Source organism: Crocuta crocuta, unplaced genomic scaffold (assembly GCF_008692635.1).
Source record: "Crocuta crocuta isolate KB4526 unplaced genomic scaffold, BGI_CrCroc_1.0 scaffold9, whole genome shotgun sequence".
Taxonomy (NCBI): domain Eukaryota; kingdom Metazoa; phylum Chordata; class Mammalia; order Carnivora; family Hyaenidae; genus Crocuta; species Crocuta crocuta.
Window position 1 is genome coordinate 9,607,177 of NW_027551567.1, and position 20,361 is coordinate 9,627,537.

The 20,361-nt window shown below is 33.6% G+C and overlaps 1 protein-coding gene across 3 annotated transcripts in view; it reads right to left on the minus strand.

Moving 5' to 3' along the window:
• Positions 1-2,435: 2,435 nt before the first annotated feature.
• The window catches only part of TTK (TTK protein kinase), a 41,027-nt gene continuing 23,101 nt past the window's right edge, over positions 2,436-20,361 (minus strand). For all 3 annotated transcript variants that reach the window (XM_077750343.1, XM_077750342.1, XM_077750344.1), the window contains 10 exons: positions 19,682-19,808; positions 16,936-17,028; positions 13,548-13,705; positions 13,263-13,414; positions 11,864-11,988; positions 10,313-10,393; positions 6,911-7,087; positions 6,480-6,564; positions 6,048-6,145; positions 2,436-4,614 (listed from right to left, as the gene is read on the minus strand). In XM_077750343.1, coding sequence (XP_077606469.1) covers positions 4,528-4,614; positions 6,048-6,145; positions 6,480-6,564; positions 6,911-7,087; positions 10,313-10,393; positions 11,864-11,988; positions 13,263-13,414; positions 13,548-13,705; positions 16,936-17,028; positions 19,682-19,808 — 1,183 coding nt within the window. In that variant the 3' untranslated portion in view covers positions 2,436-4,527. The remainder of the gene's footprint in view (positions 4,615-6,047; positions 6,146-6,479; positions 6,565-6,910; positions 7,088-10,312; positions 10,394-11,863; positions 11,989-13,262; positions 13,415-13,547; positions 13,706-16,935; positions 17,029-19,681; positions 19,809-20,361) is intronic.

Below are 20,361 nucleotides of genomic sequence, written 5' to 3' on the forward strand. Positions count from 1 at the left end.
TGGATTTTAAAAAAAAAAAAAAAAAAAAAAAAAAAAACAAAAAAAAAAATCAATGAAAGCAAAAGCTGATTCTTTGAAAAGATCAATAAAATCAATAAGCTTCTAGTCAGACTAAAAAAAAAAATGGAGAAGACACAAATTACTAATATCAGGAAAAAAAAAAAAAGACCTAACTACGGATCCTGTGGACATTAAAAGGACATGAGCAATTCTATGCTCACAAATTTGATAAACTTGATAAAATGGACCAATTTCTTGAAAAACATAATTTGCCAAAACTCACGCAAAAAGAAATAAACAACCTGAATAGGTTTGTATTAAAGAAATCGAATAATTCATGACCTTCCAGATGCGTTTCCAGAACCAGAGGGGTTCACTGGTGAAATCTACCAAATATTTAAGAAGAAATTCTCTACCGAGTTCTTCTCACAAGACAGAAGCAGAGGGAATATTTCCTAACTCATGCAATGGGACCAGCATTACCTTTATACTGAAACCAAAGACAGGGGTGCCCAAATGGCTCAGTCGGTTAAGTATCCAACTCTTGATTTGGCTTCAGGTCATGATCTCATGGTTGTGGGACCAAGCCCTATTGGGTTCTGTGCTGGGCATGGAGCCTACTTGGGATTCTTTCTCCCTCTCCCTCTGCCCTTCCCCTGCTCATGCATGGTCTCTCTCAAAAAGAAAACAAATCAAAACAAAAACCAAAAAATCCCCCAAAAAACAAAAAACAACCAAAGACATCACAAGAAAACTATAGATCAATATCTCTCATGAATATAGATGCAAAAATCCTCAATAAAATATTAGCAAATGTATAAAAAGAATTATATACTACAACTCAATGGGATTCATCCCAAGTATGCAAAGCTGGTCCAACATTCAAAAATCAATTAATGTAATCAATCACATCAAAGGCTACAAAACAAAACTCACATAATCATTATTAATAGGTGCAGAAAAAGCAATTTACAAAATCTAATATCAATTCATGATAAAAACTCTCAGGAAACTAAGAATAAAGGGGAACTTCCTCAACTTAATTAAAAAACCCATACAGCTAACTAACATCATAGTTAATGGTGAGAAACTTGAAGCTTTTCCACTGAGATCAGAAACAAGGCAAGAAAGTCCCCTCACCACTCCTCTCAACAGCATACTGGAAGTGCTAGCTAATACAAGAAGGTAAGAAGGGAGCCTGGTTGGCTCAGCTGGACAAGCACATGACTCTTGATCTCAGAGTTATGAGTTGAAGCCCCATATTGGGTATAGAGATTACTTAAAAAAAAAAAAAAAAAGACCAAAAAACCCAAAACATATGCAGATTGGGAGGGAAGAAATAAACAGTCTTATCTGCAGATGACAATTATAGAAAGGTTGCAGGATATAAGGTTAATATACAAAAGTCAATCATTTTCCTACATAATAGCAATGAACAAGTGGAATCTGAAATTAAAAAACACAATACCATTTATATTAGCACACTTAAAAATTAAATATTTGGGAATAAATCTCACAATATATATACAAGGTCTAATATGAAAAAAGCTACAAACCTCTGATGAACAAAATCAAGGAAAAATAAACGGAGAAATATTCCAACCATGGATAGGAAGACTTGATAGTGTCAAAATGTCAGTTTTTCTCAGGGCGCCTGGGTGGCTCAGTCGGTTAAGCGTCCGACTTCGGCTTAGGTCATGATCTCACAGCTCGTGGGTTGGAGCCCAGTGTTGGGCTCTGTGTTAACAGCTCAGAGCCTGAATCCTGCTTCAGATTCTGTGTCTCCCTCTCTCTGACCTTCCCCTGCTCATGCTGTCTCTCTCTCTCTCTCTCTCTCTCTCTCAGAAATAAATAAAACATTAAAAAAAAATTTTTTTAAATGTCAGTTCTTCTCAACATGATCTACAAATTGAATGCAATCCCAATCAAAATCCCAGCAAGTTTTCTTACAGATATTGACAAACCAATTCTAAAGTTTATATGGAGAAGAAAAAAAAAACCTATTAATAGTCAACACAATATTGAAGGAGAAGACAGAGCTGAAGAATTCATACTGTCCAACTCCAAGACTTACTATAAAGCGACAGCAATAAAGAAAGCATGGTGTTGGTGAGGGAATAAACAAAATTTTGCTAATTCTCCACAAAAATTAATTCAAAGTGGATCACAAACCTAAATGTAATATAAACTGCAAAACTGTTAAACTCTAGAAGATAACACAGCAAGAAACATGACTTTAGGTATGATGATGACTTTTCAGCATTAAAAATGTCTAATCTGTAAAAGACAATTATCAAGAAAATGAGAAAACAGAATGAAAAAAAAATTTGTAAAGATATCTGATAAAGAACTGCTACCCAAAATACACAAAGACTTCTTAAAACTTAACCTAAAAAAAAAAAAAAACACCCAATTTAAAAAATAAACCAAAGATATCTCACCAAAGATGTTTTATCAGTTGGCACGTAAGCATATAAAAAGACTCTCCACATCATATGTCATCAGGAAAATGCAAAATAAAAGAAAAATGAGATACTACTTTTAGAATGGCTAAAATGCTAGTTACGATGTAGAGCAACAAGAATCTTCATTCACTGCTGGAAGGAATGCAAAATGGTACAGCCACTTGGGAAGACAGTTTGACAGTTTCTTACCAAACTAAACATACTCTACAAAGAATTCATCAAGCATGTTCCTTGGTATTTACAGAAAAGAGTTGAAAACTCATGTCCACAAAAAACCTGCACATAGATTATAGCAGCTTTATTCATAACTGACAAAATTTGGAAGCAATCAAGATGACCTTCAGTAAATGGATGGATAAACTGTAGTACATCCACATAAGGGAATATCATTAGGCGCTGAAAAGACCTGGAGGAACGTGTTTTTTTAATGTTTATTTTTGAGAGAGAGAAGACAGAGAGACAGAGTGCAAGCAGGGGAGGGGCAGAGAGAGAGGGAGACACAGAATCTGAAGCAGGCTCCAGGCTCCGAGCCGTCTGCACAGAGCCTGATGCAGGGCTCCAATTCACAAACTGTCAGATCCTGACCTGAGCTGAAGTCAGACACCCAACCAACTGACACACCCAGGCACCCCTGAAGGAACCTTTTTTAAGTGAAAGAAACTAATGTGAAAAGGCTAGCAACTGTGTAACTCCCAACTATATGGTGTTCTGGAAAAGGCCAAACTATCATGACAATAAAAAGATCAGCGGTTTCCAGGGATTATGGGATAGGGATGGAACGAGTAGGAGGAGCACAGAGAATTTTTAGGGCAATGAAAATTCTCCATATGACAGTATTATGATGGAAACTTGTCATTACACATTTGTCCCAACCCACAGAATGTACACCAGCAAGAGTGAATTGTAATGTAAACTATGTACTTCGGGAGATTATTATGGTGTGTCAATGTAGATTTGTTTAAGAAATGTACCAGTCTGGTGGGGGATGTTGATAAGAGGGGAGATAGTGCATGTGTAAGGGTAAAGGCTATATGGGAAATCTCTGCACCTCCCCCTCAATTTTTCTGTGAACCTAAAACTGATCTAAAGAAGAGTCTTAATTTAATAAAAAATCTATTGAGGGGTGCCTTGGGTGGCTCAGTCAGTTGAACGTCCAACTCTTGGTTTCAGCTCAGGTCATGATCTCACAGTTGTGAAATCAAGTCTTGAGTCAGTCTCTGCGCTAACAGTATGGCACCTGCTTGAGATTCTCTCCCTCCCTCTCTCTCTTTGCCCCTTCCGTTCTTGCACTCTCTCTCAAAACAAAAAAACAAAAGTCTAATGCATTCTAAGAAAAGAAAAGAAGGAAAGGGGGCGGGGGAGATGTATTAGATTTAGTCCCAAAGACTCTAAGACTACACCGGTAATTATCAATTGCCAAACAAGTCATACAGTGAGGGCATGCCCTATACAACTTATACCACAGAAGCTAGCATGATACTCTGAACACCAAAAACAATAGATGTTATGAAGAATCAAAGGAAGAATTAAAAGAACCTGTGCAGCTCTAAAACTCTGGACTGTATCAGTGTCATAAAGCAATCAGGAAATCTATTTTAGAATTCAAACCCTTTGGAATTTTCTTCTTGAAGACTCTTGTGTCTTCCCTTAATTCAATTTTTATTAAGAATTTTGCTGCCACACCAGTAGTGCATTAGCTTAAAGTAAATAATTATACATTTTTTTTTACATTTTAGTATCATTTTATGCTACAAAGCTTTATTTACGTAGTTCTTCGGAATATATTTCAGTTGTCCATCCACTATTCTAAGTGTGAAATGATATCAAATAGAGTAGATTTACAGGAAAGCATAAAAGAGAAAACAATTCTACAACTTAATATATACAGTATCATTAGTGGTTATTATTTTTACAGTTTTCTTTTGAGAATAATCCACTGAATTTTTCTGCCATTGACATTCAGGGTCAAGTTGTCCTTAAGAGCAGTTTCCAGAGAATCAAGAATATAATAGTCCAATATACTTTTACAGGTGATATTTGACAGTTTGTGAGTAGGTGCAAATCATTTTTTCTCCCATTTTTTTTCAAAAGTCTTGGATGATGAAGTGGAATCATGACCTTCACCACTATTATATCGGTCATATAAAGTCTGAAATTAAAAACACACACCTATTTTGTAATTTTTTTAATTCAATGGATTATCAGATTAATAAAGATAACTAAACATATTCGAATATGAGATGAATTTCTCTCTTGTTCTTATAACTGCAAAATTATTTTATAAACTGTTGAAGATGATTAAGAATTATAAACATCTAGCCTGGCCTAAAATTCTATCATAAGATACAGCTCAATCTTTCTGTAAAAGAAATGTACCGTAGCCATTATTAAGTATAAATATGCATCTTCAAGCCCTTCTTGATCTTAGTTTTTCTTAAATAAAGCTAGTCTTAGATAAATTGCTATACTTTAAAATACATTCATCAGGAAATATACTATCAGATGATATTTCAACTAATAAACAGATGACATTAAAAAAATACAAATTATTATATAAATAGGCATAACCAGCTATATTAAAATCTATGTATTTTTTTAAAGGATTTAAGGCTAAGCCAACATCTAACTTATGAAGATGAGTGACATCTCTGTCTTGAAGGAACACATAACCTTAGTGACAAAGGAAACTGACCTCTATTTATAAAAGGCTCTAAATAATATATTGATAGAAATTTAAAATATGAAGATATGAAATAGAGTAAAATTATAAAACATATTTTGTTCCATTTAAATTCCTAAAGCCATTGATTTAACCATCAGCACTTGAGAAAATTTAAGAAAAAATTTACCTTTATATCATGAATGCAAATACAATAGTGAACATATAGTAAATTCCTCCAGAAATGTGTCATGTTCTTGACATCTTAGACAGGCTTTACCATACCCAGAGAGCTAAAAGTGTTTTTAATTTAAGCTCCCATAATTTTATAACAATGTTATTACTGAAATAAATAATTAGTAACTGCTAATCAACCAGTGGGCAATAAGCATACCTAGGGCTCTAGAAATGACAAGGTGTTTGATTGCAATGAGATCTAAACATGGTGGTATAGACATAAACACTGGGAGGCTGAAAGGTTTGAGGCATTCACTTTGAGAAGTGTTCTGACTGCTATACATAGCTTTAAGTCATTACTTAACAAATACTGAGACTTTTCCAAGATGGCTTAACAAAAAAAAAAATGGCTAGAAGAAATGAATTCAAAAGCTGTGTTAAGAATATTGTTGATTCAAAAACCAGATTGCTTTTTAAATTTATCCCAGTTGAGACCTGACAGCAATCTTAGGTATGCACCTTATATGACAATCCACTTTCAATTGTGCTATCTGTACAATAAGACTATAAATCAAGTAAGTCTGTATTTGTCAAAAAGCACATGTTAAGTATCTAAATGTAGAAATATATTTCATAGTTTCTGACGATTGGACCAACTCTTCTTTAGAGTACCTGTTTAAGTGTCTAATTCATTAAACCATACAAAACAATTAAAAGTAACGTAGATAGAGAATAGACATTCTTACTTTCGCAGCTCTCAAAATGGAGTTGGGAGAATTCAGACCAACAAGTTGGCCCAGGACATACTTCATTTCTTCAGTGGTGCCCTTAGCCATCTGATTACCTGTAAAAAAAAAAATATAAAATACACAAATACATTCTGTTTAACAGCACAATGGTGGCTGGCTTTATGTAATTTATCATTGATCATAGCTATTTACCAAGGATAAGTAAAAATGAATGCCAGCAAGTAAAAAAAGCGATTTCATATATTTTAGTATTTTAGAATAAAAGGAACTTCCTTAAGGAAGGAGGAAGGCTGGAAGTAGCCCATGCAAATTCTGATTTTGTTATAGCTAAAAATCTGTTTATATTAGTAATTAGTATAATTACTTAGTATAATTAATATAATTACTTAGTAATTAATTAGTAATCTAATAAACTTTTCAAAGAAGTACCTGGATGAGTTTGAATTTGAACATATGGATGCGCCAGAAGCTCAGGAATGGATATCCTCTGTTTAGGGTCCCTTATTAAACAACACTATAAAAATAAGGATTAATTTTTTTTAAAAATCAAGTTTGCTTATGTAATATTGATATAAAGTATTTTTCAAGATTGCACCATACTCCAGAAGGTGTTTTCTAGATAGCCCAATCAGGAATGACAAGATTCCACAAGTCATCTCTGCAAAACTCCCAAGTATTCATAGCTTTTAAAAAACACTTTCAAAATAAGCTTAACACAACTTAAAAAGTTAAGTCATTCAACAATTCCTTCCAGCAGACTAGTTATATCTATCTATGCCAGATTTCAACTATTTCTTCTAAGCAAACAATTTAAGTATATGAAATCTCATTCTTCTATATCCATACAGTATTAATGTTACCTTTAACACATCTTGAAGATCTTTCTCCGGGATATCAGGAAATTCGATTTCATGATTAGGGTCAATTATAGCGTGTAATTTAGAAATCTGATTAATTATATGCTGAAATGGTGTCTTCCCGTAAGTCATATAGTACAAAATGCATCCTAAGGACCAAACGTCACTTTTGGGGCTTATCTAATTAGGAAAAAAAAGAAAGAATAGCAAGTTGCTGTTATTTTAACATAAAATTAAATGTAAGAGTATCTTATATACACACACATAAACATATATTCCCTACCACTTAAAATTATAACTAAACCTCAATGAATGTGCAAGTACTAGGTTAAGTTTACATGAAAAAACATCTTTCTCTAGTTTTTGCTATATTTGGTTATTTTATCAGGACATGAGCTTTACTTTAAGTCTCTCAACAAATTCATAATTAAAATATTTAAACCAACACATATTATGTTCTTGTCAGCTTATGACAATATAAACTAAAAACCATTAACTGCAAATTTTAAATTTACTTGTTTTCTCCAAAATTATTTGATTACAATAAATTTGTATATAAAATTAATAATATGTTAAGTATGCATAGATTTAAAACTGTTAAGTTAAGCTATCCTAAATCCAAGAATGAAACTATAGAGCCAGGCTGGGTTGGATTTGAATCCTGGCCTTATCACTAGCTAATTCTATGTATTTCCATTTCCTCACCTCTAAAATAGAAATAATAAAAGTACATTGCTATGGGCATTAAGTGATATAACTGTGAGCTATAGATAAGCATAGAGAATAACTTCTGGTTACAGTAAGTAATCAGGAAATATACTTACTATAACATGTTCTTTGTATTAAATAGTCTCATTAGAAACAATGCAATATTATAACATAATTACCATTTTGACTTTAAGAGACAGAGAAGAAAAGAAAGCAGAATAGTAGTGTTAACATTAGGAAAAGGGAACGAGAACATAATAAAATTCCATTTTATAATGATAAAAGTTACAATCAATGAAGACAATACTCATGAACTTCTCTGTACTGAAACTACATTTAATAGAACTATACTGAATAAAAACTATAATAAATTATTTTGATGGGAGGGATAGATTTTAGCACACCTTTTGGAAACTGGCAAATAAACAGACTCCATTATCTGAACACAAAGAAAACTAAAAATTAATAAAAATACTCCTTTTCCTCCAACTTAGTCATCTGGAAATTAAATCTGTTTCTACAGAAGTCATAGATTTCAGATTCTGGAAAAACGGCAATGGCTGTGGCAGCATAGGTTTTCTTATTTATTTATTTTTTAAATTAAGGTAGAGTTGACACACAATGTTACATTAGTTTCAGGGATACAACATAGGGACTTGACAACTCAATACACTATGCTATGCTCACCAGGAGTGTAGCTACCATCTGTCACTACACAACACTATTAGAACACAAGTGTCTGGATCCCCTATACTCTATCTTTGATCCCATGACTTATTCATTCTATACCTGTTCATTCCACAGCTGTAGGCCTGTGTCTCCCACTCCTTTTCACCTATTTTGCCCAATCTTTTACCCCCTCTGCCCTGGCAACCATAAGTTTGTTCTCTTTCTTTATGAGTCTGTTTCTGCTTTTTATTTGTTTTGCTTTTTAGATTGCAGCAGCTTTTCAATTTGTCCAAATCCCCAGATAAGATAGAGAAGCCTTGTAGCAAAACCATAGACATATGGAGAATATTTACAACAAAACCAAGTGAAAAACTATACCCAAGAACCCCAAAATATGAATGGAAATAAACTACCAACAGCCACAAGTCATGCATAGTAGAGAAACAGAAAGCAGAAAGAAATAGTGAATGTGCCCAATAGACCTCAGAATAGAAACTCCAAAAAGCCAACAGATGCTTATTGGAAGTAATTTGATAACAGAGCTAGACTGGGAGGATTTGAGCTCTTCACAAGCAGGGATTACCTTACATGGTGGGATAAAAAATTTGTCTTCTATTCAGAATCATTAAGGCCACTGTTTAGCAGGTGATTCCACTGAATGGACATTTACCCATAATATTAAAGCATTGAGTTGACAACTGAAAACATCTGAACTCTACAAGCAATTCAAAATAAATTTTATTTTAAAGTATCTTAAAACTGAAACTGGAGACTTTAGAATTAATGAAAATAAGAAATATTACTTTTTTTGTAGTAGAAGTTAAAGTAAAACTCAGTAAAGTTTAGTTTTAATGTTTTAATTAAGAAGCATACAAAAATTAAATTGGCAATTATTTAAATCCAGAAACTAGAAAAAAGAGAAACCTAAAGGAAATACAAATAATAAAGATAAAAGCAGAAATTAGAGAGCAAATGAAAACAGAATAAATGAAGACTTGCTTTTTTAAAATTAACAAAACCTTGGAAAGTATAACCAAGAAAAAGAAAAAAAGACAACAAATCTAAGTATTAAAAGAAATGGGGAACAATTAATTAAACAAATAATAAAAAGAATTTTATGACACTATTTGACATAATATGATGTCAGTTATTTGAGAAGATATTTAGAAGCCACAATTTTCTAGGAAAGAAAATATAATTAGTAAATAAGCACACTTTTATCAAGCAATTATTTGGGGCTAGACAATGCAGTTAGTGATTTATATACCTTATTGTTTAATCCTCAATTACTTTTAAAATAGGTACTGTTTATAACCCAAATTTATAGATGAAGAAACCAGGCAAGTTTCTGGTTTCTTCACAAAGATGTTGTTAATGAAGAGGCAGGTCTATTACTTGAATGCAAGTCTCTGGACAACAATGTATGTTTGTATTCACTTGGTTATACTGCTACAGAGCAAGGGAGGATTAGCTTGGGAACCAGAGGCATCCTGGCAGGCAAAATAAGCCCAACAAGAGACACCAATGAGGCTAACACAAAGCTCACTGAGGTGGTAAAATAAGGCAAGTGGGCAAGTAGCTGTGGCAGGCTGGGGAACAATTGCCTACTAGAATTGTACTTGGAAATGTAGAATTCACAAATGAATAAATGATAAGAGATAAAATGGAAAAAATCAAAGAGGAACAAGACTTCAAAGGTTCTTTTAAGGTGCTCAAATTGGAGCCAATTTAGTCTTAATTTCTACCTTTCATTTTGAAACTTAAAAAAACATACCCTGTGTACATATTTTGTTAGAGCACATCGTTGAGACATCCCATATTACAAGCACAATACAAAAAGAACAGTCTCAAATCAATAAATAACTGTAAAATTGAATCCGATGACAATTTGCCAAAGAAAGCAAGGTCTCTATAATGGCCTAAGTTTTAGAACTTAAGCAATTTTCAGTTATCTGTTAGGTTTAAACAGAGAATAGTCCATTCCCTATTGATGCCAGATAAATGGGTTGTAAATAACCTTCATAGTACCTTTGACTTAGATTTCCCATTCTCTCTTGAGGAAGACATATCTTTGATTGCTTCTGGTGGCATATAATTAACTGTACCAACCTGTATGCCAAAGCACAGAAAACACAACCAATGAAAATATTTTCTTCTGTGTTAGATATTTCAAAACACAAATGTCAGGTTCTTGGAAACTTGAATAATTACACACTGCAGTAATATATTTTAGAAAATCAAGTAACTGACAATAGTATTAGGACATAGATTTCTTCACAAGTCCAGCAAAATACATTGGGTTCATAATCAGAAAAGTTATTCCTTTCAGAATGCTAAGCTTTTTCTATGATTATGATGGCAACTACCATAAAACTGTAGAGGCTAAAATTATATCAATGGTCATAAACTTTGAGAAATTAATATCAATCACTCATTTCTGTGCTGGAATAGGCCTAGAATTTTTTTTTTTTTTTTTAAATCCACCAACCAACCAGTCAAAAATCTAGCTATGCCTCCAAGGATGGGCCCATGTCCAGAGCAAGATGGGGCAGGAATCTAAATCATCCAAGAGTTTCCACAGTCGGATTATGCCAACCTTACAGGGCATGTATTTTATTTTATTTTATTTTTTTATTATTATTATTTTTAGATAGTTTATTGTCAAGTTGGGTTTCCATATAACACCCAGTGCTCATCCCCACAGCTGCCTTCTTCCAACAGGGCATGTATTTTATTCTAAAATAAGTGGTTCTGTTTTCAAGCACAGAATACCTGTACTTTAGGGCCTTGACATAGAGGATATCTTCAAGCTGATTTACAATTAAATGTTCAGCCATATTTTTGATACAAAGAGAAGTTACTGTCAAATAGAATTGTTTCAAAGGCATGTTGTTCATCTATTCCTCCTAAAAATAGTCTAGTTTTATTTCTAGGATTATGGCACATCCACATCAGAAATCTGCATACATAGAACACATCATCTTGACTCCAAGGAGGATTATTTTTAGTTATTCTTTGGTGTTATCACCTCAGTTTTTATGGAGACAAATTTATTAAGTTTGTGACTGTATATCCTATTAGAAAAAGACAGTTGAGTACAATATCTATTACGGTGTTTCCAATAATGAAGGCCCACTTGAGAATTTGTTTTTTAAATGCAAGTGACAGGAAAAGCTTTACTTTTCCGGAAGAATGAAATAATCTTACTCCATGGATGATAAAAAAAGCAAAACATGTAACTCCAATTCCCTCTTTGGTTGCTACTAGGAATCTCTGAGACAAAGTTTAAGGTGAACTCAAGATCATGACAAAGATGATTTCCAAGACAGGCTTTATGCTTTTCTACCTCAGCTATAGGAAAATAATTGCAAAGTGCCAGATTTATTTCTACCTGATCTTGACTCTCTAAATTGTATTAAATATGGTTTTTATTCTTATAGTATCTATTCTTAATACAAAGATTTCAAATCCTTTGAAGAATGAGGTAGGAAAATAAAATACCCATTAGCAAAATACTTTACAGGTGAAATGGAACTGAACCATATAGTGTGTAGTAACCCATCATTCGTTAAGTTTTACCTGAGAGTCCTTAACAATACTTGTTGTATCTGGTTGCATTTGATTTGCAATCCCAAAATCAATTAGTTTTAGCATTCCATCAACTATCAGAAAGTTAGCAGGTTTCAGATCACTGTGAACGATGCCTTCAAAATAAAAATCCGTTGTTATATTAGACAATGTAAAACATTCTAAGAGAAATTTCACAATCTAGTAGCTGAGTTGATTCCCTTGGGCAATCAAATTAAATGTTCATGTATAAATTTTTTTCGTGTTTATTTATTTGAGAGAGAGAAGACACCATGTGAGTGAGGGAGGGGCAGAGAGAGGCAGAGAGAAAATCCTAAGCAGGCTCCATGCTGTCAGCTCAGGAGCCCCATGCGAGGCTCGATCTCCACCAACCATGAGATCATAACCTGAGCCAAAATCAAGAGTCGAACACTTAACCAACTGAGCCACTCAGACACCCCATTTTTAAATTTTCTAAAAAGATATAGCATCTGCAAAATGCCAGGCACTATTCTAAGTTTGCTGCTTATATTAGATAATTAGAATTATCTAATCCTCACACCAGCACTGGGGTAATTGCTATAATATTATTACCCTTTTAAGTGAAAAAACTAAGGCACAGAGATTAAGTAATTTGTTCAAGGTCATACAACCTAACTGATGGGGCCATAAGTTGACCCAGGTACTCTGGCTTTAGAGTTTATGATCTTCACCATTGCGATTCACCACCCATCAGATAACATCATAAATTATATTGTCAGATGGAAGATCCTAATGCTCCTGACCCCTCTGTCCCTACAGCCCTGATCTTAATCACTGGTGAATTATCTTTTAACTTACTGGGAAACATGAGGAGAAAATTTTCAATTAATCTAGGTTAGCAATTATTTTTTAAAAAGGATAAGGTAAAGGCAGAGAAGCCTAAGAGGAACCAAGTCCCAGTAAAGTAAAACAAACAAACAAACAAAAAACAATAAAAAAAACAAAAAGCCTAGGGTTAACAATTGAAAAAGAGTAAAATCAACTCCCATACAAGGGACACAATACAAAATGACTATGAGAATGGGTGAAATAAACATCTCAGATTTTTGGGATGCCTGAAACCCAAGTGTCAGATCTGCTATAACCGAACTATTTGGAGACCCAGAATAATAGACTATGTTAATACTAATAAAGGTAAGAGTATATTTTGCACTATGGATGCATTATGGCTGTGGGGACTTGAGTTCATACACTATCGCCATTGGCTAACAAGGTTTTAAAGAAATGTTTCTTGTTACCTTCTTCTTTAAATGAGTGTCCAAATATTTAGTTTATCTAGCCTAGAGGTGCCAATAACAAATACCTAAAACTTGTAAGATGACACTGTTAATGATTATTATAACTCAACATATAACGAGTTTTAAAATACCATGTTGATGAATTGTGTAAACTGCCTCCAACATATTTTTCCAGTAACTTTTACGTTCCCATGGATTGATGGATTTTTTCTTTTTGAGCCAACTATTAAGATCTATATTCCCACATTCCATTACCATGTAAATGTACTGGTCCGTGATTTCACTGTCATTAAAAACAAAAACAAAATAAAACACAATAATACACAGTTAGGTTACACTATTAAGATTTACTAAGTATTTATCTGAATAATTATAGCAAATATAGTTTTCTTTTTAAATTAAAAAAGAATCCTTACTAATCATAAAGTCGGATGATCTTATCACTGTGTTGCTGTAGTTTATTCAAATAAGCAATTTCATTCCGATAACTATCAATTGTTTGATTATCTGCTTCTTCTAAGTTCACATACTTTATAGCATGTATCTGTTTCTTTTCATTCAATACCTGGAATACCTATATAGTAGAACAAAGGAAAAAGTTTAGAATGCACTACTTTCACACTATCACAAAACTTCTAAATTTGTTAGAATTTTATGTTGAAGAACACTGCTATGAATAATTAAACATGTCTGGGCTTATTTTGAGTACGAAGAGGAAAAATATGTTAGAAGAGTTAACAGATCATTCTCAGCTACCTATGACAACGGGCACTCAAAAATACAAAGGCATAAATAAACATAAAAAGGTTTTATATCAACATATAAGAAAGATAATTTAGATTTCATATGTATTTATAACACTGTTGGATTGCCTTAACCAAAAAAAATACCTAAAGAAAAAGACATTCAAAAATGTTAAGAGGGGAGCCTGGGTAGTTCAATTGGTTAAGTGTCTGACTCTTGGCTTTGGTTCAGGTCATGATCCCAGGGTCATAGGAGAGCCTGGCATGGAATGTGAAGCCTGCTTAAGATTCTCTCTCTCACCCCACCACTGCCCCCTTCTCTGCTGGTGCTCATGCACATGCTCTCTCTTTTTCAAAAATTAATTAACTAGTTAATTAAAATGTTAAGAACTACTAAGGACTTTCACAGTCAATTCATTTCACAGATGGTGTGTTTTCCATTGTGCCTGGAATTGGCATTTCATTCATGTGGTTGAGTATTTTAAAATATGTAATCGGGGCACCTGGGTGGCTTAGTCGGTTAAGCCTCCAACTTCGGCTCAGGTCATGGTCTCATGTTCGTGGGTTCAAGTCCCGTGTTGGGCTCTGTGATGACAGTTCAGAGCCTGGAGCCTGCTTTGGATTCTGTATCTCCCTGTCTCTCTGCCCCTTCCCCTCTCATGCTCCATCTCTCTCTCTCTCGGTCTCAAAAATAAATTTAAAAAAATATATATAGCAATTGTAAGCTATGTGTATATTCAGTTGTAAAAAGTAGATTAGATCAACATGGCCACTACCTAAACTCTACAATAAAGAGAGCAAAGCTGGTTAGTCTCACAAAGCATGTTACCTTCTTTCCCTGAGGTACACTGATTATGTCAACTTCACCATAATAATTACATTAAATAATGATAATGTAATCACACTAAAAAAAATATGGGCCAGTCATGGCTTTATCATCTGGCCCCTGACTTAAGCTAACATCTTCATTATGCTCCAAGGGAAAAATGTTTAAAACACCATCAATATTATTTTACATCTTCTGAAAACATACCATTAAATATCTCACCTCGACACTATTCAAATATCACTAAAGTAATAAGTAATAAAGATTAACAAAAGAATTCCTATTAAGGCAACTAAATCAGGTAATTCAAATATATTGATAAAAGTCAATTGTATTCTCTCTTTGTTCTCATGCCTGAAATTTGAGGCAAGGGAAAGAAGAAAATGTATACAAAAAAGAAATGAATATTATTGAACAATTGGTACTCATAGTAATGTACACACCTTTTTTATAATAAGTTAACAGGACCGTCTTAAACAAATCTAGTTATTGTTAGCTGGCCTGGAAGATACAGTAAAACTTAAACCCAATAGGCTGTGCTTCATACATTGTCCTTAACAACTTGTAACATCAAAACAGCTGAGGAGGGACATTCATTCAACAAATAACTTCACTTTGTTATGTTCTAGATAGTATTCCAGATAACAGAGCAAACACTGTTGAGCAAATCAGACAAACATCCTTATCTTAATGGAACTACATTCAGGCACAAGAAGACATAAGCAACAAATCAAATAAGTAAATTACAGAGCACAAGCAGAAAATGGGCTACAGAGAAAAAGAAAGAAAGAAATGGAACTCACTGGTGACTGGAAGGTTAAGAGTTGTAGTATTAAAAAGCGTGATCAAGGAAGGCCTGATTGAGAAGATATTTGAGCAAAGACATGAGATATATAGAGGAAAACTGACTCTTATGATGAAAAACACCAGTAAAGCAAAGATTAAATCAATGAAACTAGGTATTAGGCTACAATAATAACTTGGGTGAAAAGACGGCAGTTGCTTTGACCAAAATGGTAATGGTGGAGGTGGTGAGAAATAGTCCGATGCTGGATATACTTTGAGGTAGAACCACCAAGATTTGCTGTTTGGCTGGGTGTATGCGTGAGAAAAAGTGAAGTCAATGATGACTGCAGAGTTTTTGGCCTAGTTAATGCAAGAATGAAGTTGCCATTGACTGAACTGGGAAAGACTATGGAGCCAGAATTATGTGTGGGACATAATAGGTTTTAAATATCTATTAGACACCCAAGAAGAGATACCGAGCAGTCAGATTGCATATACAAGTCTGGAGTTCAAGTGAGAGGTCTAAGATAGAAAGATGTTTAACAACTGTCAGCATATACATGGTATCTAAAACCAGGAGTCTGTACAACACCAAAGGAATGACATGAGTTTAGAAAGTACTACACCCTCGGGCGTTGCACCATTAAGATCAAGAACATGAAGAACTGAAAAGGAATGGCCAATTGGAGAAGAGGAAAACTGAGGGGGGCCAAGTGGGAGTAAAAAAAAAAAAGTTTCAACAAGAAAAAAACAATCAACTCTCCCAAATGCTAAGAAACCCAAATTAAAGCAAAGAAAGATTTAGTAAAACTATGGAGATCACTGGTGATCTTGGTAACAATTGCTTTGGTAAGTGATAAAGGTAAAAATCTGACTGAAGTTGATTTAAGAGAACAGAATGAGAAGAACTAAAAATGGTAAGTTTAGACAGCTCTTTTGAGACGCATTCCACCCAGAGAAGTAGAACCATGTAAATTTAGAACTCAAATACATTTAGAAAATCATCTAGTCTAATTCTAGAAACTCATGTTACTAAGCTCTGTTTTTAACACGAAAAACTCAAAAAAACTCAAAATATCAGTCATATATATCTTGCTGAATCATCCCAAAATATTATTTACAACATGCCCTAACTGATATTCAGAAAGATTCTTTTATGATAATACATAGCTTCATTTGCCACCCCCAAATCCTTGTTAATGCCATTTAGAGAAGAAATTTGAAAGCACAGGACATCGAAAGAAAGAGCAGAGAATTGGAATTAGGAGATAGGTCTTAAGAGATATGTCATTTGTTAGAGAGGGAATGGGAGCAGGGAATAAGAAAGATTTTTTGGCTCAAAAGGAATATGCGCCCCTAGATGTTATGAAAAAAGAGCCCCAAAAGGTAAAAAGACAAAGAAAGGAAAGTTTAAAATATTTTTCTTTCTTAAATATTTAAGATACTTACCTTACTGGAGCCTCCACTTCCTATCTGCTTCAATATGGAATAAATTCTTCCTTTAACTGAAATGCATTCATTTGTTGAAGAGGATGCTGAAATCTAAATAATTAAAATATATAAAGATTCAAAGGTGCCAAGAATATGCCTGAGAAACTAGCTTGCAGTTAGTACAGTGAAATGCTTCCAATTTTGAAATTATCTTAAATTTCAAGTAATTAGGTATTAGTCACAATATTTTAAAGAGGAAGTTTACATATCTTAGTCAAAGAAATAAGCTTATCAATATATAGATAAACTCCAAGATCTCCCTCCTCTACTTTATTTTTTAAAATTTAAGAATAGTTGACATACAATGTTCACTTTTACTTCTTAACATAAATTAATAGAAGATTTAGGGAGCAAAACACTTAATGTCAATGCACAAACTCACAAGCTATTATTTTTCACCTTATTCTTTTTTCTTATATATACCTCTTTACTTACATACATATGTAAATAATTATATCTATACTCTTTCCTCACTTAGCGCTGCATTATAAGGGAAGCAGTGTGCTAGCTAAGGTGTTAAGAGCTGCAGAGTCCATCAGACAAATGCAAATTTCAGCAAAATCCCCTTTTTGCTGAATGATGTTCAACAAATCAGTTAATTTGAACTTCAGCATCCGCCTCAGCAAACTTGTAGCTGATGTACTATTACAACAGGCCCCATTTCCCTTCTCTTATGACAGAGCTCTCGGTGGATCTATAAATGCTTTGCCCAGATGGAGTACAGTGAGAGGACTCATTTCAAGCTGACGAGGAAGCTGAAGACACAAAGAGCACCTGATTAGCTGATTTCCAAGGTTGAAACAAGGTCTGTCTGAATAAACTTCAATTTAAACAAGCCCTTTTTTATTTGAATCCCAATGGGAGAACTCTCACTGTAATCTCTTTACCTTTTAAACCTCAAGGGTTAAAAAACACTGTTGAGTCATGAAATATGTTTTCTATAAGAAAGTATTAGGCTTTGAAATATATACCTGTTATTTTTCATTCATTTATAATTTCAACAAGGTTTTTCACTACTCCCATCCCTCTTCCTTTTGGAGCATCTTCTCATACTTAAACTGAAAATTTCTGAGAGGGAAGAAAGCAGTTCAATGTCTTTGCCCCCTAACTCCTAACAGTTGTTAGAGTAAGTAATTTCCGATTTATTTCTGACTCAATACTAAAGTGAAGTTCAGTTTCTGACACAGGACATTCCACATCTCCCTCAGTCCATCCTCTTCACTGTGGCCAGAGTAATTTTTTCAAAACGCAAATAAGATCATTTCACTTTCCTGCTCAAACCTGTTACACAGCTTCTTACCCCTGGCCAGAGTAATTTTTTCAAAACGCAAATAAGATCATTTCACTTTCCTGCTCAAACCTGTTACACAGCTTCTTACCCCTCTTGGGGTAAAACTTAAAGGGCCCAGCAGAACCCTAAGGATCACTTCATCCCTTCCTAAACTCTTCAGTTTCCTCCTGACACTGGCCTTTTCTAGAAGGCTCCTGGCCCATTCCTGTGGTCATGACTTGACTTATAGGTATCAACTCAAACAGGGTCTGACACGAGGAAGAACTCAATAAATGTTTTGAATCAATGTATGAACAAACCTGATCTGAAGTAATTTATTATTCTGCTTCAGTCTTCAAAACACCATTTCTCTTTCCATAGCATAATCTACTGTCAGTTTTTTTGTTCTTTATTCATTGTAAAATATACATAACAAAAAATTTGCACTTTAACCAGTTTTAAGTTTACAACGCAGTGATATTAAGTACATCACTGTTGTGTAAACATTACCATCATCTCATATTGAAACTCTACACCCATTAAACAGTAACTCTTCCCTCACTCCCTCTAGACACTGATGACCATTGTTCCACTGTCAGCTAATTAATTTCTCAATTTGTAATAGCTAATTACCTGTGTGTATATTTGTTTCTTTTTTGCTGTTCTATTTAAATAACAATTGCTATCTTTCATTAACTAAGTAGCAGGCTCTGTTGTAAAAGTTCCATATGTTAACTAATTTAATCTTCACAATTTTCCTCTAGGGTAGCTGTCTTAATTATCCCCATTTTACAGATGATGAAATGGCCACAGAAAATTTAAGTAATTTACAAAAGGTCACACAGCTGGTAAGTAGTGAGACCAAGATTCATGTCCAGAAATTCTCCTTTGAAGTTCATGCTTTCTACCAGTATTTAGTGGCTGCTCAGATAGTTATTAAAGACTAATTTTAGTATTGATATCAGGAGTATTTTTTCTCCAGATGACAATACAATTGCCTTACCAGCAAAAACAATTTTCTCTTATTTTTATAATTACTTTATATTTTAGTAGCATCTTATATTGCTATTTTGATACTCTTGAAAACTTCACTGTATATTAATCAGCCAGTGAAATGAGACTGCACAGTAACAGTAGGCTTAAATAGTGAAATGGAATAAAAAGTTATCTCAATTACAAGACATATTTTGTCTAGCTATTCAAACTGAATCTTTTGGCCTAGTTCATGAAAAACAACTTCATTAGCTTCTTTAATAACTAACCTCTCAAAGTCACAAGGCACTCTTAAGAGGATATTAGAAAAGAGTTTTGCCTAATAGGACTAAGAATGGACAAGTTCTTAAGGCTTTTCCTAACAACTAGATCTATAAATATAAAATCTTTGGATCTGATTATAACTTAAACGTATACCATAATAAATAAAGCTTATCAAACCTGTAAAGTTTGAAGTGGAGTAACAGGTATTTGCTGCTGCTGTTGCTGGAAACAGGCAAGTTGGCTATAAGGTGTTGACAAATGACAAGCAGGTGGAAAGTCATTCTTTACAACTGGAGTTCTAAAACTAGGAAAGATATGGTTTTAATTTAAAACACTAAAACTGTAAAAAGAAGATTCTGACTCTGTTTTCGTGTGAGTCTAAAAGACGCACATAAATTTAAATGTATTACATCATACAGAATCCAAGTCAGTTTTCATAATATAGCTAAATTATTTATTCTAGATACAACATCACCAGAAATTTCATTTTGGGCAAATTCTTTCTGAAAGTAATTTTTCGTTCCTAGACAAGAAATCCTTACTAGTAAAATTAAGAAGATGACATTTAAAATATAAAGTTGGGTTATTTTAGAAGAGTTTAGCCAAGGAAACATTAGCCTATGGCTTATGAGTCCTTTTTAACAATAATGCTCTACAACAGCATGCTAGAAATATCTGAAAGCCAATTACATTACGAGTCTGGACTTAGATTAAAGCTGTTGAGTTGACATTTGTGCTTTGCTTATCTTATTCGTTATCACATCCTCAACACTTAGAATGGTGCTCAATACAAAGGGGTTCTACAAATATTTGTTGATAATATATAACCTAACTTCACAAAAAACAATTACATCACT